The sequence below is a fragment of the Mobula hypostoma genome, chromosome 2 (assembly GCF_963921235.1).
Source record: "Mobula hypostoma chromosome 2, sMobHyp1.1, whole genome shotgun sequence".
NCBI lineage: Eukaryota > Metazoa > Chordata > Chondrichthyes > Myliobatiformes > Myliobatidae > Mobula > Mobula hypostoma.
In genome coordinates this window covers 167,207,504-167,233,035 of record NC_086098.1, presented here as the reverse complement: position 1 = coordinate 167,233,035, position 25,532 = coordinate 167,207,504, and the positions used below count along the sequence as shown (strand labels likewise).

General features: G+C 41.7%; 1 protein-coding gene across 1 annotated transcript in view; it reads right to left on the bottom strand.

Moving 5' to 3' along the window:
* Positions 1–25,532, bottom strand: part of psmf1 (proteasome inhibitor subunit 1) — an 82,460-nt gene that overhangs the window by 19,263 nt on the left and 37,665 nt on the right. Inside the window, exon 5 of the mRNA XM_063041027.1 lies at positions 10,862–10,915. Coding sequence (XP_062897097.1) covers positions 10,862–10,915 — 54 coding nt within the window. The remainder of the gene's footprint in view (positions 1–10,861; positions 10,916–25,532) is intronic.

Sequence of the window (25,532 nt, the reverse complement as noted above, 5' to 3'; positions counted from 1 at the left end):
CTTTCAATTTCTGCACTTCTCGGTTCCGCACTTCCTTGTCATTTCCTAGACTTACTGTTAATCCTCTTATCAGACATACTTTAAGAAGATGGGCTCAGTTCAGAAAATTTAACGGTCTTCATTCTCTCTCTAGCCCTATTTTAAACAATCATCTTTTCCAACCTTCTATGCCGGATTCAACATTTTACGACTGGCATAGAAAGGGTATTAGGCACTTTGAAGATGTTTTCATAGATAATCGCTTTGCAACTTTTCAACAATTGTCTGTAAAGTTTAGTCTACCTAATACTCATTTCTTTAGATATCTTCAAATTAGACATTTCATTAACCCTTTGATATCAAACTTTCCTGAGACGCCTGAGAAAAATGTTCTGGACTTGTTTCTTTGTACCAATCCATTGGGTAAAGGTTTAATTTCTGCTATTCGGGATAAGTTAGTGATTTTCAGGCGTGCCCCTTTCGATAAAATGAGAACTGCCTGGGAACAAGATCTAAATATCTCCTTATCTGATGCGGTTTGGGATTTAATTCTTAAGTCAGTCAACTCAACCTCTCTATGTGCTCGCCACTGCCTTTTGCAGTTTAAGGTTGTACACAGGGCTCACATATCTAAAACTGTCCTATCTGTGATAAGTGTAAAGGGGCTGAGGCTTCCCTTATTCATATGTATCGGACCTGTCCTAGTCTAGAGAAATTCTGGAGAGAAGTTTTTTCAACCCTATCTCATATTCTTAATTGGCATTTAGAACCCAACCCTCTGGTTGCTCTTTTTGGCACCTTGGGTAATATAAATTTGCACTTATCCAACTAAATGCCAAACATTATCTTTTGCCTCTCTCTTGGCTATACAGTTGGTTCTTCTTAGGTGGAAAGTTGCTGCCCCACTCACTCATGCTCAATGGCTTAGCGACAGTATGCCCTGTTTAGACCTCGAAAAAATTATTCACTTCTTAATTCAAACATAAAGTTTCATAAGGTGTGAGGAACTTTTCTTGAATATTTTCATAATTCTTCTTTAGGGCAAGTTTATCCTTTTTTTGTATGCTACAATCCCTTACTTTCAGCCTTTTTTTTTGTAAGTTATACGTTTTTTTTTGTTGTGAATTACATTATACTTTTGGTAGTCGGCATTATACTTTCTTTTTTCCTATATATATTTACAGTTCTCTGGGGTTGAATGCTCCGATTGATTCTTTTTTCTTTTATATGCAAATGGTTAGCCTGGGTTTTCCTTTTTCAGAGGGAGGTTGGGGTGGATACCAATTTTAAATAACTTACTTTTTTTCTTATTGTTATGAATTACATATTGGATGCTTGTTTCGTACTGTATAAATCTCCATTTTGTTATTGGGTTTTCTCTCTGTAGTTTCTTGTAGAAAGGCATAAAAAAATTAATTAAAAAATTGGTTTATTATTATCACCTGTATCGAGATAAAGTGAAATGTTTTTGTTTGTGCACCATCCAGACAGATAGTTTCATAGACAGGTGCACACAGATGGTAACACAGCAAACAGAATGTACAATGTAATGTTACACAGAAAGTGCAAGGAGATTGAGGAGTCATCTGACTCACTCTAAACAGCTTTTGTCCCACCGCTGTCAGATTTCTGAATGGACAATGAATCCATGAACTCTACCTCACTATATTTGTTCTCTTTTTTTCCTCATCTACATTAAACCTGATTCTGACTCTTTTCACTGCAAAGCAACACACATTTGCAAGGCCATTTTGGGGCCCCATGGTAGAGAAGGAGTTAGCGCAACACTATTACAGCTTGGGACATTGGAGTTTGGGATTTAATTCCGGCATCCTCTGTGAGAAGCTCATATGTCCTTCCTGTGAGTGCATGCAATTCCTCCAGGTGCTCTGGTTTCCTCCCATGGTCCAAAGACATACTGGTTAGTAGGTTAATTGGTCTTGTAAATTGTCCCGTGATTAGGCTAGAGTTAAATCAGTGGGTTGCTGGGCAGAAAGAGCCTGTTTCATGCTGTATCTCTAGATTAAAAAAAAAGTCTGTGCTTTCCTTTATTTTCAGCCGGAGTCTTGTACGTTATGTCCTAGTAAAACAATCTTCTTTAAATGCAAGCGTTTTATGAATTATATTGTTTATGAAGGAATACAAGATTATATAGAACTATCCCTGTGATAACTATAAGATTGTCCCCTCACCACTTCAAATAACTACTCCATGGTATGACATTTCTTGAATCAATTGAGTTTGAAATGAACTATAAAAATCCGTGGACAGCTATTGTTAGCAGATATCAACACAACCTTGGGAAACCGAAGAAATTGTTGGGTTCAGGAACTGAAAGAACTGATTGCTTTGAAATGCAATAATGTTCACGGACTGAGATTTCAAACAAGAAATCGTAAACACAAGAAATTCTGCAGATGCTGGAAATCCACAGCAATACACACAAAATGCTGGAGGAACTCAGCAGATCAAGCAGCATCTACACAGAGGAATAAGCAGTCAATGTTTCAAGCCAAGGCTCTTCATCAGGACTGAAAAGGAAGGGTGAAAAAGCCAGAATAAAAAGGTGGAGGGAGGGGAAGGAGTACAAACTAGAAGGTAATAGGTGAGACCAGGTGAGAGGGAATGCAGGTCAAACTGTAATAGAATGAAAAGATTGCATAGGTAACTAACATCTATTAATGCATTAACACAGCAGCTAATTGATAATCAACTACTTAATTTTTAAAAAATATTTAAATTTGTTTGTGGGATGTGTAAGTCAGTCTCAATCTGGTGTTTACTGCTCCGGAAATGGAAAATAATTGATAATTAAAATAAAGATTAGTTTTTTTCTATCACATGTATGTTTGTATATCAAAAATGTACATCAAGTGAAATGCATTGTTTGTGTCAAATCAAATCAGTGAGGATTGTGCTGGGCAGCTCACAAATGTTGCCATGCATCCAGCACTCCCACGACTCTACTCACCCTAACTCATACATCTTTTTCATGCATGTATGTATGTAGAAGGAAAGTTGGCACGTGGCCAAGTGGTTAAGGTGTCGGTCTAGTGATCTGAAGGTCACTAGTTCGAGCCTCAGCTGAGGCAGCGTGTTGTGTCCTTGAGCAACAATTTCTTAACCACACATTGCTCTGCGACAACACCGGTGCCAAGCTGTATCAGCCCTACTGCCCTTCCCTTGGACAACATCGATGGCGTGGAGAGGGGAGACTTGCAGCATGGGCAACTGCCGGTCTTCCATACAACCTTGCCCAGGCCTGTGCCCTGGAAACCTTCCAAGACTCAGATCCATGGTCTAGCAAGACTAATGGATACCTATTATGTAGGAGGAAACCAGAGCAACTGGAGGAATCCCATGCGATCACAGAGAGAATGTAGAAACTTCTTACAGAGAGCGACAGGAATTAAACCCTGGTTAGTGATTGCTGGCTCTGTGAAACAACTGTGCTAAACACTATGCGACCGTGCTGCCTTATGCAAATGAATAATCTTCTGCAGTCCACAGTTAAAAGAATCCAGCTGTGATGATCTTGATTAAAAAGGGAGATGATTTATTGCTCTTGACCTTCTTAAATTACTGAAAAATGATGGATACTTATGACTATACCAGGTCTTACTGCAGTACCACACAGAGGGACTGACTGTGGGAAATTATACCCTCCATCGCACAGCACGTCCTTATTAGAAGCTGCTGTTCAACCAAAAGCTGGCCACAATGCTAAATTGTGGTTTAATCAGGAAACATTTGAAAATGATATAAAACCCAGGGGAAGACATTTCAAGGTGGTGAAATGTCAAGGATAGAGAAGCAGTCTGGGTGCAGCCATTTTAAACTCTGTTACCTTAATAAGAACAGAATCAGCTTTGTTATCGATGTCTGCTATGATGTGAAATTTGTTCTTTTGCAGTAGTATAGTGCAAATACAAAAATTAATATAAATTCCAATATTAATAAGTAGAGTTAAAAAAGGAATAATGAGGTAGTGTTCATGGACCATTGAGAAATCTGATGACAGAGGGGAAGAAATATCTTCTGAATTGCAGAGAGTGGATCTTCAGCCTCCTGTAGTTCCTTCCTGATGGTAGTAATGACAAGAGGGTATGTCCTGTGTAGTTAAAAATCCTCAGCGGTGGATGCAGCCCTCTTGCAATACTGTGCACTGGAGCCTCCATACCAGGCTGTGATGCAATCGTCAGAATACTCTCCATTATACATCTATAAAAATTTGTAACAGTCTTTACAGACATACCAAATCTCCTCAAATTCCTACGTGGAGCCACAACTCTGCCTTCTTCATGTTATAGTTGGAAGGGAAGATTCAAGGAGACACTTGCATCCCATTTCAACAAAACAACTAACACAGCACTGTTCAATACATTTTAAGCAGATTGCACTTGACCTGCAAGACCTATGAACTGATATATGCAAATCCCGATTGCCCTGTCAAACATATAGGTTTTTAACAATCTGAAGGTACTCAGAATCCATGGGGAGAGAGAAAATGTCTGGGTTTTGAGATGAAACCAAGCATCAAGACTAGGAGTGGAGAGGGGAAGATACCAGCATAAGTTTCAAAGGCTGGAGTTCATAAGAAAATGTCCAGCAATGAATGGACTCTGGTAAAAAAAAATACTGAAAGGCCAAGATAGAATGGACATGAGGGGATGTCTATAGTGGGGGAGTTTAGCGCTAAAGGGCACAGCCTCTGAATAGAAGGACATCTCTTTAGAATAGAGATATGGAAGAATTTCTTTAGTCATAGGGTGAAAGAATGCCATTTGTTGGGAGATTAACATCAAAGGATATACTCTGTACTGAAACAACAGGCAGAAAGGCATAGGCAGTGGTGTGGCTCTGTAGGTAAGAGATGGAATTACATCTTTAGAAAGAGGTGACACTGGGTCAGAGAATGTTGAATCTTAGTGGTTGGAGTTAAGAAACTGCAAGGGTGAAGAAAACATGGGAATCATATATAGGCCTCCAAATAGTAACCAAGATATGGTGTTGAGTTTGCAGAGGGAGCTGGAAAAGGCGTGCAATAAGGGTAGTGATACAATTGTAATGGGGGATTTCAATATGCAAGGGGATTGGGAAAATCGGGTTGATATCAGATCGCAAGAGGGAATTTGTTGAATGCCTACAAGATGGCATTTTAGTGCAACTTGTGCTTGAGCCTACTCAGGGAAAGGCTATCTTAGATTGAGTGTTGTGCAATAACCCAGATCTTATTAGGGAACTTAATGTAAATGAACCCTTAGGAGGCAGTGATCATAACGTGATTGAATTCATACTGCAAATTGAGAAGGAGAAGCATTAAGACACATGAATCATATTGGAAAATGGTATTGACAGCTTTATGGCAAAGTCTGTGAATGATAGGAAGATAAGTGGAGGGGTTGGTAGTGCCGAGGAAGCATTGAGATTCAGGTAGGACTTAGACAAGCTGGAAGAATGGGCAAAAAAGTGGCAGATGGAATAGTGTTGGGAAATGTATGCATTTTGGTAAAAGGAATAATAGTGTGGACTATTATCTAAACGGGGAGAAGGTTCAAACATCAGAGGTGCAGTGGGACTTAGTCTTCATGCAGGACTCTGTGGTTAGAGTCTGTGGTAAAGAAGGCAAAAGCAATGTTGGCGTTCATTTCAAGGGGAACAGAACATAAAAGCACAGAGATAATGCTGAGCCTTTATAAGACACTACTCAGGCCGCACTTGGAGTATTGTCAACAGTTTTGAATCCCATATCTCAGAAAGGATGTGTTGTCATTGGAGAGAGTCTAGAGGAGGTCCATGAGGATGATTCTGGGAATGAAGGGGTTAACATATGAGGAGCATTTGGCAGCTTTGGACCTGTACTCACTGGAATTCAGAAGAATGTGGGGGGGGGGGAATCTCACTGAAACGTACTAAAAGGACTATATAAGGTGGATGTGGAGAGGATGTTTCCTGTACTGGGGGTATCCACAACTAGAGGACACAGTCTCAAAACTGAGGAACAACCTTTCAGAATGGAGGTAAGGAGGATTTTTTTTTGCCAGAGAGTGATGAATACATGGAATGCTCTGCCACAGACTGCAGTGGAGGCCAGGGCTATGGGTATATTTAAGGCGGAGGTTGATCATTTCCTGATTGGTCAGGGTATCAAAGGATATGGCAAGGTGGCAGGTGTATGGGTTCAGTGGGATCCGGGATCAGCCATGATGGAATGGCAGAGCATACTTGATGGGCTGAATAGCCTAATTCTGCTCCAATGTTTGATGGTTAAGTCACTGGGTATATTTAAAGTGGAGGTTGATAGGTTCTTAATTATTTAGGGCATCAAAATTTACAGGGAGAAGGGAGGAGAATGGAGTTTAGGGGATAATAAATCAGCCATGACAGAACGGCGAAACAGACTCAATATGCTGAATAGCCTCATTCTACTCCTCTGCCTAATGCACCCTCTCTACTACCTCCTGAGGTGTTACTTAAAACAGCAGCATTGGAAGTATCTTGGTAATCTTGCTTAATCGATAACCTTCAAATTTATGATCTGGTCATTATCACAGTGCTGCATGGGTAGAAAAGCAGGAGGAGCTTAAGAAAGAAATTAGGAGAGCCAGAAGGGGCCATGAGAAGGCCTTGGCGGACAGGATTAAGGAAAACTCCAAGGCATTCTACAACTATGTGAAGAGCAAGAGGATAAGACGTAACAGAATAGGACCAATCAAGCGTTACAGTGGAAAAGTGTGTATGGAACTGGAGGAGATAGCAGAGATACTTACTGAGTACGTACTTTGCTTTAGTATTCACTACGGAAAAGGATCTTGGCGATTGTAGGGATGACTTACAGCGGACTGAAAAACTTGAGCATGTAGATATTGAGAAAGAGGATGTGCTGGAGCTTTTGGAAAGCATCAAGTTGGATAAGTCACTGGGACCGGATGAGATGTACCCCAGGTTACTGTGGGAGGTGAGGGAGGAGATTGCTGAGCCACTGGTGATGATCTTTGCATCATCAATGGGGATGGGAAAGGTTCCAGAGGATTGGAGAGTTGCAGATGTTGTTCCATTATTCAAGAAAGGGAGCCCAGGAAATTATAGATCAGTGAGTCTTATTTCAATGGTTGGTAAGTTGATGGAGAAGATCTGGAAAGGCAGGATTTATGAAAATTTGGAGAAGCATATTATGATTAGGAATAGTCAGCATGGCTTCGTCAAAGGCATGTCGTGCCTTACGAGGCTGATTGAATTTTTCGACGCAGATTGGGAGACCGCTTCGCTGAACACCTACACTCCAGGATCTCCCAGTGGCCACACATTTTAATTCCACTTCTCATTCCCATTCCAATATGTCAATCCATGGCCTACTCTACCGTCGAGATGAAGCCACACTCAGGTTGGAGGAACAACACCTTATATTCCACCTGGGTAGCCTCCAACCTGATGGCATGAACATTGATTTCTTTAACTTCTGTTATTGCCCCTCCTCCTCTTACCCCAATTTTTATATATATTTTTTTCTCTTTCCCTCTCACAATAACTCCTTGCCTGTTCTCCATATTCCTCTGGTGCTCCCCGCCCCCTTTCTTACTTCCAAGGCCTTCCATTCTATGATACTCCCCCTTCTCCAGCCTTGTATCCCTTTTGCCAATCAACTTCCCAGCTCTTAGCTTCATCCCTGCCCCTCCTGTCTTCTCTTATCATTTTGGGTCTCCCCCTCTCCAATCTCTTTTTCCCATTAGTCCTGACGAATGGTCTCGACCCGAAACGTCAACTGTACTTCTTCCTATAGATGCTGCCTAGTCTGCTGCGTTCCACCAGCATTTGTGTGTGTTGCTTGAATTTTTTGAGGATGTGACTAAACACATTGATGAAGGTAGAGCAGTAGATGTTGTGTATATGGATTTCAGCAAGGCATTTGATAAGGTACCCCACGTAAGGCTTCTGCACAGATCGAAGGGGACATTGCTTTGTGGATCCAGAACTGGCTTGCCCACAGAAGGCAAAAAGTGGTTGTAGACGGGTCATATTCTGCATGGAGGTCGGTCACCAGTGGTGTGCCTCAAGGATCTGTTCTGGGACCCCCACTCTTTGAGATTTTTATAAATGACCTGGACAAAGAAGTGGAGGAATGGGTTAGTAAATTTGCTGATGACACAAAGGTTGGAGGTGATGTGGATAGTGTGGAGGGCTGTCAGAGGTTACAGCAGGACATTGATAGGATGCAAAACTGGGCTGAGAAGTGACAGATTGAGTTCAACCCAGATAGGTGTGAGATGGTTCATTTTGGTAGGTCAAATATGGTGGCGGAATATAGTATTAACGGTAAGACTCTTGGCAGTGTGGAGGATCAGAGGGATCTTGGGGTCCAAGTACATAGGACACTCAAAGCTGCTGCGCAGGTTGACTCTGTGGTTAAGAAAGCAAACGATGCATTGGCCTTCATCAATCGTGAGATTGAGTTTAGGAGCCGAGAGGTAATGTTGCAGCTATACAGGGCACTGGTCAGACCCCACTTGGAATACCGTGCTCAGTTCAGGTTGCCTCACTATAGGAAGGATGTGGAAACCATAGAAAGGGTGCAGAAGAGATTTACAAGGATGTTGCCTGGATTGGGGAGCATGCCTTATGAGAATAGATTGAGTGAACTCAGTCTTTTTTCCTTGGAGTGACAGAGGATGAGAGGTGAGCTGATAGAGGTGTATAAGATGATGAGAGGCATTGATCGTGTGGATAGCCAGAGGCTTTTTCCCAGAGCTGAAATAGCTAGCACCAGAGGGCACAGTTTTAAGGTGCTTGGAAGTAGGTACAGAGGAGACATCAGGTGTAAGTTTTTTTACGCAGAGAGTGGTGAGTGCATGGAATGGGCTGCCAGCGATGGTGGTGGAGGCAGATACAATAGGGTCTTTTAAGAGACTCCTGGATAGGTACATGGAGCTCAGAAAAATAGAGGCCTATGGGTAACCCTAGGTAATTTCTAATGCAAGGACATGTTCGGCACAGCTTTGTGGGCCGAAGGGCCTGTATTGTGCTGCAGGTTTTCTATGTTTTTAAATTAGCTGTCATCTTTAACATTTTACACATATTATATACTTCAGGTAGCTTTTAAAACATAAAGCATTTATATTAATATATTTTTGTAGTGAAGGAGGATGAGAGATGACTTGATAGAGGTATACAAGATGAAAAGAGGCAAAGATAGATTGGACAGTTAGAGAATTTTCCCCCAGGTTAAAATGGTTAACATAAAGGGGTATAATTTTAAGGTGATTGGAGGCAAGTATAAGGGGATGTCAGAGGTAGTTTTTTTTTAAAAACACAGAGAGTGGTGAGTGCATGGAATGCGCTGCCAGTGTGGTGGCAGAGAATCTTAGATAGGGATGTGGATGAAAGAAAAATGGAGGTCTATGGAGAAGGGAAGGATTAGATTGATCTTAGAACATTGGCACAACATTGTAGACTAATGGACCTGTACTGTGCTGTAGTGTTCAATGTTCCATGGAGGGAAAGTGGTGCTGGCAGACACAGGATGATAACATACAGAGGGAAGAGCCTGCTGTTGAGACAGCTCCACAGGAATACACTTCTGGACTATGAATTAAGTTTTGGAGAAATTAAAGCAAAGCTTAGCTTACCCCTCCTCCCAGGACATAATACATATGAAGCTCTTGGATGTAATCAACCCAAACTGGAACATTTTATTACAGAAATACATTGAATAAGGATCTTTTGTGTTTTATGCATTTGGAGTAAGGTAATGGAGAGGATCAAGTGAAGAAATTTACTCCTTACTGGAATATTTCCGGCTAGCTGTTAATGGAAACTGAATGAGACATTGGGACTGCACGGTAGCATAATGGTCAGCACAATGCTTTGCAGTGCAGGCGACCAGGTTCAATTCTCACCACTGCTTGTAAGGAGTTTGTATGTTCTCCTGTGACTACGTGGGTTTCCTCCGGGTGCTCAGGTTTCCTCCAAAGACGTACCGGTTGGTGTGTCAATTAGTCATTGTAAATTGTCCCATGATTAGACTAGGATTAAAAATTGGGGATTGCTGTTTCAAAGGGCTGGAATGGCCTATTTCATAATATATGTCAATAAATAAAAAACATTGTGAAACCATTGAACAGAATCAGCATGTTACAGGGTCCCTACAAATCTTGGCATAGAAGCCCCAGTTCTTGTTACATTTTTTTTGACTGCAGCACCTATAAAAGTCCTTAGGATATTTTATCATATTAAAGTTGCTGTGTGGAACAAACTACACACACAAAATGCTGGAGGAACTCAGCAAGCCAGGCAGTATCTATGGAAAAGAGTCCAGTCGATGTTTCGGGCAGAGACCCTTCAGAGAGAGTGAGATAGGGAGCAAAGTGAAGGTGGTGGGAGGAATGGACTTTTGAAGGTAATAATTAATAGGTGGTCATATGTATGTAGAGGTGTCTGTAGCCAGGTAGTCATACCTCAGGGATGGGTTGTTATTTCTGAATTTATATAGCATTTCTAGCTAATCAAATTGCATAAGCTGCTTCACCAGGAAACAAGCAGGTAAAGTTGCTCCGGGACATAATGGCACAAGTGTTTGGGGGGGGACAGGGGAGAGAGTTGTAGGTGGTGGTAGTGGAGGTTGACCATAATAGAAAGCTGCAAAGAGACAGGGCTTCCAATGTTGGAGTCTGATCAAACTTTAAACATTTGTAACACAAATCTCAAAGTGAATTCAATCAGTTTGAGTTATTAATGAGTTTCTTAAATTTCTATATTATATTTGGCTCCAGAGACCCCTACTGTCGAAAACACATTTGCACAGGACCTGCACAAATTTTCCAACCAATCCTGAAACTGTTGTTTTATGTTTTAACATTAAGAGGTGGAACAGGATATAAACCCCTACCTAAATGGATCGAGATCATCTCCTCCTGTTGCAAATGGTGCCATAGGGTTAGACCTGGAGATTGGGAGAGGTGGGTGGTGGAGAGAAAAGGACATTAGTTATCTTTGCAAAAGATCAAATAACACAGAACTTCAATAGTGTCAGCATCAGTGGATTTGTGAAATGCTGGGGTGGCCCTGTTCTTCCAAAGGCACCGAACCCAGATTAATAGTGAGTCATCCAAATGGCCCTCATCAGTGCATAGAGTTTATAATCCAGTGATTGATGGAAGTTTTGAGACCATAAGACATAGGAGCAGAATTACGCCTTTCAGCCCAATAAGTCTGCTCTGCCATTCCATCATGGCTGATTTGTCATTCCTCTCAACCCCATTCTCCTGCCTTCTACCCCGTTAACCTCTGACTTGTTTAATCAGGAACCTATCGTGTACTTTAAATATACCCAATGGTTTGGCCTGTATAGTTGTCTATGGCAATGAATTCTACAGATTCACCACCCTCTGGCTAAAGAAATGTCTCCTCATCTCTGTTCTAAGGGACTCCCTTGTATTCTGAGGTTTAATCCTCTGGTTCTAGGCTCACCCACTGAAGGAAACATCCTCTCTAAACCCACTCTATTCAGGCCTTTCAATATTCAGTAATTTTCAATGAGATCTTCCCTTATTCTTCTAAACTCCAATGATTATGGCCCAGAGCCATTGAATGCTCCTTGAATGTTAACCTTTTCATTCCCAGGATCAATCTCATGAACCTGCTCTGGACCCTCTCCAATGCCAGCACATCCTTTCTTAGACAACGGGCCCAAAACTGCTCACAATACTCAAGTACAGTCTGATGAATGTCTTATAAAAGCCTCAGCATTACATCCTTATAATCTGTGAGCCGTATCATAATGTGGCAAAGACTGGCAAACTCTTGTATCCTACCACCTCCAGAGACCTCAACTACAGACATGCATTCAGATCAGGGAAACCTACAGAATTCATACCATAGGTTAATAAATGTTTCACTCGCAGTTTTTCTGATGCCTCCTTGGCTATGGTTCCTCCTTCCACCCTCAGGGAACCTACACTTTAAAATATTCACTTATTTATTTAGAGATACAGCATAGAACAGACCATTCCAGTCCAACGAGCCGCACTACCCAGCAACCCACTGACTTAAACCTAGCCCAATCACATGACAATTTACAATGACCAATCAACCTACTAACTGGCATGTCTGGACTATGGGGGAAACCCACACAGTTCACATTTAACAGGATCCTCTTCCTGTTGCAACTAATTGCAATGTGTCACATTAACCCAACGTTCTGGACTCCACCTTTCATCTTAAAATACTCATTCAAAGTCAAAGTAAGTTTATTATCAGAGTTTGTATATGTTGCTACGTACCACTTTGAGATTCACTTTCTCGCAGAAAATACAGAGATACACGAAACCCCTTTTTACTGGGTGTCACTAGAGATGCAGCTCGTTAGTCCCTCGTTAACAGCCACTGGACTTGATTGTGAGAAAATCATGTTTGTCAGGCTCCATATGTCTAGGACAGATATGGTATGGGTCCCGCCAAACCCCTAAGGTTGGGATGTCTTGCCCACCCGAACCCCGATTTGTGTGAATGCTGTGTAACTTACTGTTCCCATGCAATTGCCAGGTGGCAGGAAATAACAGACCCTGTTATACAATTATAAAGTATATTAATGTTAACTTAACCAAACATTTATTAAAGAAAGAAAAAAAACAAGATTTCCCATCATAATTAAACAGTCAAATGCGCACATAAATTGGAGTTCATCTTGAAGTTGTCTTTAACTCACACTGGACCCTTGGTCTACATGAAACTACACACAACCTTCCAAGTGTCGCTCGAAATCTATCTCGAACAAACAGGCTCTCCCACTGGAGTATTGGTGCTTTCTCCTTGAAGCTATTCGTCTGCACAAAGCACCTTGTGCAACAGGGACGGCATCCTCAGCCATCTTCCTTCCTGTCTTCTCCCAGCTGCCCCCAAAAAGACCTCAACCCACAGCAGTGTCCGTCACAAAAACCTCTCCACCCAGCATTCACTAGAACCTTCTCCCAATTCACCTTAACAGGCTGACACAACATACCCGAGTTGAACAACAAAGCCCCTTATCTTAGCTCAAACCCAAACAGGCTGAAAGCAGAACAGACTGCTCTTACAGAACTGCTAAAATGAAATACCTACAGCATAGCAGTAAAAATCTTAATCAGGGCGTTACATACAATAGAATTTATGAAACACTATACAAAAAGAAAGACTGACAAACAGCCAATCTGCAAAAGAGGGCAAAATGTGCAAATAATTAAGAAAATAACACTGAGAACACGAGTTGTGAAGAATACTTGAAAGTAACAGTTTGGTGTGTTACAGAGCTTGGAAATCAATCCAGCAATGTTCTGTAAGGTGTCTCTGTATGTCCTTCCCGTTGAATGCATTAATTTTCTTTGGGTCCTCTGGTTTACTCCCACAGTCCAAAGAGGTACCAGGTTAATTAGTCATGGTAAACTGTCCCATGATTAGATTGTCAAAGGTTGCTAGAACGGCGTGGCTTGAAGGGCCGACTCCGCGCTTTATCGCCAAATAAACACATTTCGGGCTGAAACCCTTCATCAGGGCAATTCTGGTGCCACCTGTAAGGAGTTTGAATGTTCCTCCCCATGAATATGTGTGTTTCTTCTGGGTGTTCTGGTTTCCTCCCACATTCCAAAGACGTACCAATTAGTACGGTAAATGGTCACTGTAAGTTGCCCTGTGATTAAACAGGTGTGCTTCTGGGTGATGTGGCTCATTTGGGCTGGGTGGGCCTGTTCCACATTGTATCTCTAAATAAATAATGTGGACTTGCTGGGCTGAAGGCCTTGTTCCTCTGCTGGATGACACTGTTTGAAAATAATCTCTCATTCCCTTTACTAAAATGTGTATTGAATTTTATTGACTTATTTCATCAGCCTCCATTCAGAGAATGATTGTAGACATCCCACCTCTCCCAGAAGTTCCAGGAGTCTCCCGCATATTAATAGTGGCTCCCTGATGTCCTCAAATTATACACAATGTCCCGGAAATCAATTTTTTTGAGAGAGAGAGAGAGAGAGAGAGAGACAGACAGAGACAGAGACAGAGAAAGAGAATGAACACATGCCATGGCAGAGTGTTCCAAAAAATATATAAAACGTACGTCACCCCAGACTGCCCTAAAGTGTACCCCTGCCTAATAGGGGTCAAAAATATTGACAGTGTTGCTCGCTGCACTGTTTGCAACAGTGACTTTTCTATTGCCCATGGTGGGTTAAGACTGTAAAAGACATGTTGAGGTGAGTTTAACAGGTGTCATTCGTTCATTAGCATAGCTAACGCTATTTAAACTAGCTGGCTAGCTGCTAAGGAGCTACTCTATTGCAGACATCCCACCTCTCCCGGAAGTTCCCAGAGTCTCCCGCAAATTGATGGTGCTACCTCCCTGAAGTTAGTTTTTTCAGGGTGGGATGTCTGTGATTGCTAACATTTGAACCACAGTTGCCTGTCAGAAATGTGTTTCAAATTGATAACAGCATTAGTGCCCTCACCCCATCTCCAACCACACATGCTGAAATTCTACACCCGATCTTCTGCAGATTGCTGCTAACAGGTGGATACTAACAGAGACAAAGAGATGTCAGTCTGGGCACCAGAAAGAGAAGAATAAAAGAGCAGAAATCCCTCATTGATGCAGAACGTGGCACTGCTACCTGAACCCCAGGCACAGATTTAAGGGGAGATGTAAAATTTACTCATATTGATGAACAAATTGTAGAAACATGGCTCCAGGACAACATCCATGCACCATCAGTCTCCAAGACACGCATCCACTCAGGGACATGCTTATCTTATTTTGTGACAGTATGTGCTCCGTAGCTATGTGTGCCTTGTGCTGTGTGACAGTTTTTAATGTGTTTTGTACCTTGGCCCCAGAGGAACACTGTTTTGTTTAGCTGTATATGTGTGTATGGTTGAATGACAATTACACTTGAACGTGGGGGGGGGGGGGGGTAGAAATCGGTTTTCAGGGCCTGACAGTGGACATCTTTAAAAACAGAGGAGAAATGAGCAGATTTTGCCACAAGGTCATTGTGTCCTGTGAAGTGCTGCCTGAGTATGTGCTGATGGTTGATTCAAGATTGTTTTATGTCATTTCCAGTAGACAAGTGTAAAGGAGAATGAAATAATTTCTACTCCAGATCCGATCCAGCACAAAAAAAACAAGATAAAGAACACAGTAATAAAAAACATAATAAATATAAATACATAAGATAGCTTATTTTCATAGATTGATTGTATGTCCATAAAGTGACTCAATGCATAGGAGTACCTGTCCATAAGAGACTTCCAAAAGGGGGACTGGATTTGAAGGGGGAAAAAGATCTGCAGGGCTGTGAGGAATAAACAAGAGGTGGGTTTAATTAGAACTTTCAAGAAGCCAGCACACACATGAAAGACTGACTGCCTTATTTCTGTGCTGATTACACAGGGAGATTATTCTCTAGTGCAGTCAGTGTATGATTGCCCAGAGAGATAAATGACGACGCCTTTTTTTATGATTACATTACATGCATCTTTGAGGGGCGCTAAAAAAGAGTAAAATAGATTGAATATCACCCAGTACATGTCCTTAGGCTGCCTAATATACACTTGCCCACCATTCCAGTAAGTGCACGAGAGTAATCGCCTGTTTCAGTTTCAATGACAGCGAGATGATAATCTGCCAAGAATGTTATTCACATCTGACATTTTCAGCCATCTTAAACGCAAACATCTTTACAGCATCAAAGCAAAATGATTTTAAAGCTATTTAAGACATTAAATTAGAAGGTATAAACGGTTGCTGAAGCGTACAGTATCAATCTTGTATAAAACAAGACTTGTAATCTGTAAAAACTGGCAATTTGAACACATCTATGTACTACTTCTCTCCAAAGCCTCTAATTATCACATCAAATTTTTAAAGAAAGGATCAGCACTCTTATAAATTCAAAATATTTTGAAGTATTTTGATGGAGTGAAAAGCTACTTTGATTAGCAGGAGAGATGGCAACGAGATGACTGCCAATGGAGACAAGGTGGTTGTGGAGAGTTTACTTTAACGGACATTGTTAAATTGAAAAAGTACATTTCTGATTGATCTGTTGAAGATGTATAAGATATTGGCGAGGCTTAATTTGCAGCACTGTGTGCAGTTCTCGTCACTTACCTACAGGAAAGATATCAATAAGATTGAAAGAGTACACAGGCAGTTTACAAAGAAGTTGCCAGGACTTGAGGATCTGGGTTATTGGGAAAGGTTCATTAGGCCTTCATCCTCTGAGGTGTAAGGAAATGAGTGGAGATTTGCTAGAGACATACAAAATTATGAGAGGTATAGATAGGGTAAATACAGTCTTTTGCCACCGGGGTTGGGTGAGACTAGAGGGTGAAAAGTAAAATATTTAAAGAGAACATGATGAGGACACTTCACTCAGAGGGTGGTGAGAGTGTGGAACGAACTGCCAGCATTAAGTGGTGGATGTAGGGTCAATTTCAACATTTAAGATAAGTTTCAACAGATACATGGATGGCAGGAGTGTAGATGGCTATGGTCCAGGTGGGACTAGCAGAATAATAGTTCTAGATAGGCCAAAGGGCCTGTTTCTGCGCTTTCGTGCTCTATGACTGTGCCTATATGGCTTTTGAAAGGTGGCTGGATACATTCATACAGCTACAAGAGATGGACAGTGGAATAAACAGGAGAGCATAGTAGGTACAGCTGCTCACAGGTCTAACAACCTGGGTTTAATCCTGGCATCAGGTGCTATCACTGTGGTGTTTGTATACTCTCTTTGAGACTGTGAGGGCTTCTCCCACATTCCCAAAGTTTCTTCCCGTATCCCAAACATGTGTAGGTTGACTATTGCAAATGACTTGGACAAGAACAAAGAAATGAAAATTAGACAAGTTGTACAGTAAATAGCAAACAAGACTTTTCCTTATCATCAAAGAATGCACCTGCTTTTAAAACTTGTGACCATCACAAGTAGAACCTTAGGACTGAAGATTTCACATATCCATCACACACAGAAAAATGTCAGATCCAATTTTCAGTCTACGCTTATCATACACAGGAAAGCTTCACGAATCTAATGAAAGATTAGTACTGACCAGAGGCAAAGGAAAGAAATAACCAGGATTGCTGAGAGCTAGCATAGAGTCAGTGGGCCAAATAGCCTCCTCTTATGTCACAGTAAGGCATGAAATGTAATATGAAAGTGAATCTGAAAAATATACTCTGGTTTGAATATTTAAATATTGATAACAATGACAATGGATAAACTGACAAATTTTTGACATATTTTCTGAATGAATAAACTTAAAGTTCAAAGTAAATTTATTACCGAAGTACATACTATACATGTCACCATATACTACCTTGAGATTCCTTTCTTGCAGGCATTCACAGGAAAGTAAAGAGATACAACAGAATTTAAGAAAAATTATAAAGACAAACAAGCAATATACAAAAGACAAATGCAATAATAAAAGTAAATAATAATAGTTCAAGTTATTCTATTAAAAAAACTCTTCCAAAGTTTAAAAGATTGCAACTATATAAAAACTTAAAGTGCTGCGAAGTATTTAATTTTCACAGAAATTTAACTGTAAGCAGCTTTTAAATGCAATGGGAAAATCAAAGACTCTCTCACCCCCATTGTGTAGAAAACACTTTCATTTTAGTCTGTTTGCAGAGAAAGAGAAAATAATGAGGCTTTTTCAAAGAACATTTCATGGATAGTCAAGATCTGTGAAATGGAAATATGTGAAATCAAATTTATTAAGTAAAAAATGGAAAATGTTCTAGATTAAAAAAACAGACAAAATAGGCAATATGTCAGCCGCCTGTTATGCAGTATATCCTGAAGGTTTTTTGTTTCAATGGCGGCGGGTATAATTGCAGGCAGTTCTCCATTACTTGTGTAAGGGGGTTTCGACTTTTATGTTGCTGCAGAGGCTAATTAAAATGGCGTCTTTGTTATGTTAATCTGGGGAATGCGGCTTTGTTGTGTTAAACGCTGAGAAAGTTTGCGTTAGCAGTTTGTTTATGCTTTAGAGTGTGATAAGAGAGTGCTATCAACCAATTGGGATAGTTGTTATGGTTTTGGTGTATTTGAAGATACTGTATGCGCAGGGTTTTGGGGCAGAAGGCGGGAGAGTGAGACAGAGGATGGACCAGGTGCTGTGATGTCCGTTAACGGCGTCGGACCCCGAGCTGGACGTTCGGCGAGGAGACGGAGACGGAGACGGACTCGTGTGGAGCGTCTGGTCGACCACCATTGTTGGTCCCAGGCGGCCGGTCGAGATGGTTCCGGGGGTCGCAGGGTGAAGAAGAAGGTCCTTGAGCTCCAACGGTTTTTGTGCACGAAGAGATTGAACTTTGATAAGTGTGGTGCCTTTTATTTTCCATTTATATTTTATTCTCTTTTAATTATATAGTTCCAGTAATATCCATAAACTGTAAACCATTTAATTGCATCTGGTGTATTATCTGTTATTTGGGCGGGGTGGGGTACCTCACACAGCATCCACACAAACGAATTACCCAGTTTGCCGGGGCCGAGGCTGTTTCCCTAGACGACAGCGAGCCGAGCGACCCTGAGGGTGGCCGGGGGGGGGGGGGGCTACACTTGCATTCAGCTGTTTTTAAACACTTCATCAATTCCAATACTGTATTTAAACCAAGTTAAATAACTCACTAATGTAGTGCATCTTTATTCTGTATGATTACAGAGACGTACATAACTTGAACACAGTGATACAGCTGAGCATACCAGGGAAACCAGCCTTCCCTCCATGAACTCTGTCTACACTTCTCACTGCCTTGGTAAAACAACCAACATCAAAGACCTGACTCACCCAAGACATTCTCTCTTCTCCCCTCCCCCATCAGACAGAAGATACAAAATCAATATTGAGCATTCCCAGGGTTGTTCCCTCCATCGTGACTCTGGGCTGCCACAGCAGTGTAGAAGTTCGTATAATGCTACCACAGCACCAGCAATCACCAACTGGGTCCAATTCTCGCAGCCGTCTGCAAGGAGCTTGTATGTTCTCCTTATAACCATGTGGATTTCCTCCCAATGCTGTTTCCTGCCACATTCCAAACTCATACAAGCCTGGGTTAGAAAATTGAGGGCATGTTATGTTGGAGACAGAAGCATAGTGGTACTTGCGGGCTGCCTCCAGCACATCTCTGACTGCATTGGTTGTTGATGCAAATGATGTATTTCACTGTATTGCAGTACATATGTGACAAATACCGCTCATCTTTATCTAATCTGTTGTTCACCATGGGTGAGCGGAGATTCAACAGCAGAGAGAAGGCAGGGTAACAGTCTGGAGAAAGTTTCTATCCCGTGTTTGACCTGATGTCAGGAAACTTCAGTGTGTGGACTTAATATTGACGATTCCCAGGGATAATTCCTCCACCTTTTATTACTACTGTCTCTAGTGGTCTGTCTGGAAGATATGATACTGTTTGATTGCTCTCAGATAGAACAACCGAAAGACCCAAACACTAACCACAGCCTCCGCTTACTCTTGCCCACACTGCACCAGAATATGTGGATTCTGGATTGAGCTCTATAGCCACCTGAGGACTCACCAACAGACAACCCCTTAGAACATCGTACTTGAATTGAGTGATTGCACTAACTACTAGTACTGCTGTCATAATGAAGGCACTAGTCCCCAGAAGTTTGTGTGGCAAACTGCATGATCAATTGGGTGCAACCTTGCTGTGTCCAGATTTGGGTGGTTTGTCTGTCTTCATTCTTTTTGCTGTGGTACAGTGGCCATTTGAAATTTAACCACATTAATAGGTCTGAACTCACACAGACTAGAATGTCAGATTTTCTCTACCAAAGGACATCAAGAAACCAATATTTTTAAAAACAATCTTTTTTTGGTGGTCAGCATTATTAAAGACTAGTCTCTCTTCCACTCATCCAAGATATTTATCAGGAGCACTGCATATGCAGGGCCATTAGAATTGTCAAGGATCCCTTCCATCCATCCCACAATCTCTTTAATCCTCTACCATCGAGCAGGAGGTACCATGGCATTAGGACAAGAACTCTCCAAAAGAAAAACTACTTCTTTCCCCCAGGCCTTCAGACGACTGAACTCCCTGCCACCACCCAGGTCTCACCACATATGAAGCACCAGTAGTGCTAAATTGTTTACTTTTAACTTATGTTGTAAATGCACATTATACTAAAGTCAATCTTGGGGAATACAGTACAGTGCAAAAGCCTTGGGCACATATATAGATCTAAGGTGCCTAAAAGACTTTTGCACAGTACAGTATTTGTCAACGTGAAGCAGAGGGAGAATTTGTAAATCTGGCTGGAGCAAAGGATGTTGGGAATGGTGAGGGTGGAGTGCCACCGGTGCGGGACAGATGGTAGAGGAGGAGTGTCGGGGTGGGGGGAGGTGGGTGGCATGGATGTAGACATATCCAGCCCCGTCACATTAGTTGAGGTCATTTGATTCCAAATGTCTCTCTGCTGCTTCCTGTTTCCCGCCCTCTCCCTTCCTATTTTCCCAACCATGGTTCCCCTCTCCCTGCCCTCTTCCCACTTTTAGTCCACAACAGAGACCCCTATTGGAATCAGGCTTATCATCACTCACATGTCATGAAATTAGTTTTTTCTTGCGACAGCAATACAGTGCAATACATAAAATTAGTAGGGTGCAAAAGATTTAGACATCCTAACTACATATATGTGGCGATGACTTTTGCACAGGAATGCAGCAATTTTATTATTCATTAATTTATTTGTGGTAATATTACTTTATGTGCTGAGGTGTGTTATGCCCCATGGTCCAGAGAAGCATTGTTTTGTTTGGCGAAGTTAGGTTTCTGGATTACTAGGCAACACACACAAAATACTAGAGGAATTCAGGTGGTCAGGTAGCATCTATGGAAAACAATAAACAGTCAATGTTCCGGGCCAAGATTACTAACCCAGTATCTTAACTTGGGCGCCACCACTATATACATGTGAACACAAAGGAAAGCTTGGAGTTTGAATGGATGCAGTTTTTGGATCATGGGCTTTCTCAAAGCATTTTGCTCTGTTTGAGTGGGTGGGTGGAATGAGAAAGGGGTTTGTTTTGCTGTTGACTTGTTTTGTAGTAGTGGTTATTGTTGCTGCTTGGGTTGTTCTGTGGAATAATGCAGGCATTGCAATGGGTGATGACACCTGCGATCTGCTCTTAGCACATCCTTGGGTGTGCTGGTTGCTAACGCAAATAATGCATTTCACTGTATGTTTCAATATACAAGTGATAAATAAATCAATCTGAATCTGCAAGGATTGATAAAATTCTGAAGCATGGTTACTGCAATAGTAGGCTCCCCCGAGGTGAGGCTTGACCTAGATTGGGAGACCACTTCACTCCATCCACCACAATAAGCAGAATATACCAGCGGCCACACATTTAAATTCAACTTCCCATTCCAACATGGCCTCCTCTACTGTAATGATGAGATCTTTCTCAGGGTAGAGGACCAACACCTCTATTCTGTGGGGGTAGCTATCAACACGATGGCATGAATATCAATTTCTCTACTTCTTGTAATATCTTCCCTTCTCCCCTTTTTCTCTTTTTCCATTCTCCATTCTGACTCCCTTCTCTTCCCCCTCAGCTGCCCATCATCTCTTTGGTTCCCCTCCTCCTTCCCTTTCTCCAATTATCCACTCTCCTTTCCTATCTCCTACTACCTTCTTTAAACCTTTACCTTTTCCACCCATCACCTTCCAGCTTCCTACTTTGTCTCCCCTCCCCCACACACCTTCCCCTTCACCTGCTCTCACCTATCATCTGCCTGTATGTATTCCTTCCTCTCCCCCCACCTTATTCTGGCTTCTACCCCCTTGTTTTCCAGTCCTGATAAAGGGTCTCAGCTCAAAATGTTGAGTGTTTATTCCTCTCCATAGATGCAACCTGACTTGCTGAGTTCCTGCAGTATTTTGTGTGTGTTGCTCAAGATTTCTGCCACCTGCAAAATCTCACGTCCTCTCCAAGTACTCCAGTGTCCACCCAACATGTGCAAACCATCAACAATGCATCGATTCCAGTTGAGGAATTTTTATTCATCACAAGATGTTTTATAATTACCCAAGAGGGGAGACAATATTTCATCCAAAAGATTTCATTTTGTTCTGGGAGAGAATGAGTCTTGACCTCAGGTCCCAAGGGTGGGAATTGAATCTGAAGCTTCCACCAATACCCCCTCAGTCATCTGTATCTCAGCTTCCATTTGGAGAATTTATGGAGCTTGTACAAAAGGAACCTTTGGAGATGGCTTAATATCTAAGTCACAAGATTCAAAATTGCTTGATGTCATTTTCAGTACACAAGTGTAAAGCAGATACAATAAATATAAATACGTAAGATAGCTTACATACATAGATTGATTTTATGTACATAAAGTGATGCTAAGCACTGGAATGTCTGTACATAAAGTGACTGACACAGAATTGAAAATGAGGGTTCAGAAGGACTCTAGAAAGCACGGCTTAAAACATCACACTCCAAAGCAAATTTAAATAAGGATGCTGGCGATAATTTTCAAGTCAAAGCCCGAGGCCAGCTGTGTGTACAATTCATCACAGCAGAGGCCACATGCTAAACACACTTGAGTTTACTCAATGATTCTAATTAATTAGGTCTGTACATAAACTTACTTTTATTAAACAGCAGAGGCTGAATTGCCAGAGAAATGTTATAGAAGCCCATTAAAAAGAAATCAATTCACCGAAGCACGGTCTGTGGAATTTAAATCACATCAATGCCAATAAAAATGAAAACTGGTTTGTTTAATCTCCATACATTTGATTTAAACGCTGAAAAAATACAATTTGCTACCATCCACAAGAATTACACGCTCCCATTAAACTGCCAGCAGCAGGCTCACTAAACCACAGATTAGATCAGACATTAAGCTGCTGGAAAATAACTTGCAAGTTGAGCTATGGTACTCATTGGTGGCCATCATTGTATGAACATTTAAGAGAGTAGTTTATGCATAGCGGCTCACACAGTTCTTCAAATTTACTGGGTGTGATAGATGTGCACTCTGATACATCAGCAAGTGCCCATTCAATCCAACATCAGGCAATCAAGCAACAGACACAATCCAGCATCAGCCTTCATCCAGCATTAGACTTTATAGGACATAGAACATAGAAATCTACAGCACATTATAGGCCCTTCAGCCCACAATGTTGTGCCAACCAAGGAACCTACTCTAGAAACTGCCCAGATTTACCCTACCATATAGCCCTCTATTTTTCTAAGCTCCATGCACCTCTCTGAGTCTCTTAAAAGACGCTTTTGTATCCACCTCTACCACCGTCACTGGCAGTGCATTCCATGCACCCACCACTCAGAACTTACTCCTGACATCCCCTCTGTACCTACTTCCAAGCACCTTAAAACTATGCCTCCTCGTGTTAGCCATTTCAGCCCTGGGAAAAGCCTCTGGCTAGCCACACAATCAATGCCGCTCGTCGTCTTATAGACCTCTATCAGGTCACCTTCTCATCCTCCATTGCTCCAAGGGGAAAAGGCCAAGTTCACTCAATCTATTCTCATAAGGCATGCAGGATCCAGGCAACATCCTTGTAAATCTCCTCTGCACTCTCTCTATAGTATTCACATCCTTCATGTAGTGAGGTGACCAGAACTGAACACAGTACTTCAAGTGGGATCTGAACAAGGTCTTGTATAGCTGTAACATTACCTCACGGCTCTTGAACTCAATCCCACAGCTGATGAATGCCAACACACCATACACCTTCTTAACAACACTGTCAACCTGTGCAGCAGCTTTGAGCGTCGTATGGACATGGACCCCAAGATCTCTCTGATCCTCCACAGTGCCAAGAGTCTTACGATTAATGCAATACTGTCTTCAAATTTGACTTACCAAAATGAACCACTTCACACTTATCTGTGTTGAACTCTATCTGCCACTTCTCAGCTCAGTTCTGCAGCCTATTGATGTCTCACTGTAGCCTCTGACAACTCTCCAGACCATCCACAACACCCCCAGCCTTTGTGTCATCAGCAAACTTACTAACCCACCCTTCTGCTTCTTCATCCACGTCATTTATAAAAATCACAAAGAGGAGGGGTCCCAGAACTGATCCCTGTGGAACACCACTGGTCACTGACTTCCATGCAGAAATCAAACCATCTACAACCACCCTTTGCCTTCTGTGGGCAGTCAATCTGGATCCACAAAGCAAGGTTTTCTTGGATCCCATGCCTCTGAGTGATCCTTGCATGGAGAACCTTATCAAATGCCTTACTGAAATCCATTAACACTACATCCACTGCTCTACCTTCATCAGCATCAGACTTCATCCAGCACCAGCACCCTTCTTTTTGCCTCTGGTTCAGGTTTGTTCAAAGTTCAAAGTCAATTCAATTATCAAAGTTGTTTATGTCACCATATACTACCCTGAGATTCATTTTCCTGCAGGCATTCGTAGGAGAATAAAGAAATACAACAGAATTTACGAATAACTATTCACAACCAATGTGCAAAAGGCAAATTGTTCAAATAATAAAAAATAGGGAGAACACCAGTCATATAATCCTTGAAAGTGAGTGTGTTTGTTGTAGAATCAGTTCAGAGTTGAAGTCAATAAAATTATCCACACTAGTTTAGGAGCCTCAAACATACATTCGCCTGTATTAAACTGAATTGACCACATTACTGCCTATCGTCTGACCTTGAGAATCACTCTTTAGAATTTGTGTGTATTACCATTCTATTATAATTCAGATTAATTTATTCATCACACATTGAAACTTACAGTGAAATGTGCTGTTTGTATTAACAACCAGCACAACCTAATCCGCAGGTGCCGCTACACCTTCCGGCGCCAACAAAGCATGTCCACATCAGAACAACATGAGCAAAAACAACAACAGCAAAACAAACTACTTTCACACTCTCCTCGAACCCACCCACTCCCTCAAAGTCAAAAATCAAAGTAAATTTATCGAACTACTTATGTGTTACCAGTAAGATGGCGGCCCGCTTGATCGCAGCGGTTTCTATGGGGCCAACCAAAGGCATTATTGTCTTTTTTAAGCATATGATCGCAAGACCCTGCTGGACATTAACAACTTAAAGTACAGCAGATCTACCCCAACAGCGAGTTACTCATTGGTGGAGAAATTGAACGAGCTGATCATGCCTGTGTCAGGAGTTCGTGAAGGTGGTATGCAGTCTAACAGCGAGTGATCGTCCCAGTCACTTTTCTTGTGATCACAAGACCCTGTTTGGACACTGTTAATGTGTTAATATGGAATGTTGTAAATCTGATTCACTGATTTATTGGCAGATGTGTCAGTGCACTCCACTGGAGCCAGTGTGGTGCGGTGTCCAAATTGGAGTCGATGCTACCCCCCAGTGTTCGCTCAGACAAGCCATATTGTGTGCATGGACTCAGGGTCTTGGACTTAATTTTCTTGTGTGACTGTGTTTTACTGACAACTTGTATGTGCTTGCTGTATTATAAGTGCTATATGGCCTTGGGTGTGTGACTGTTGGTATTGTG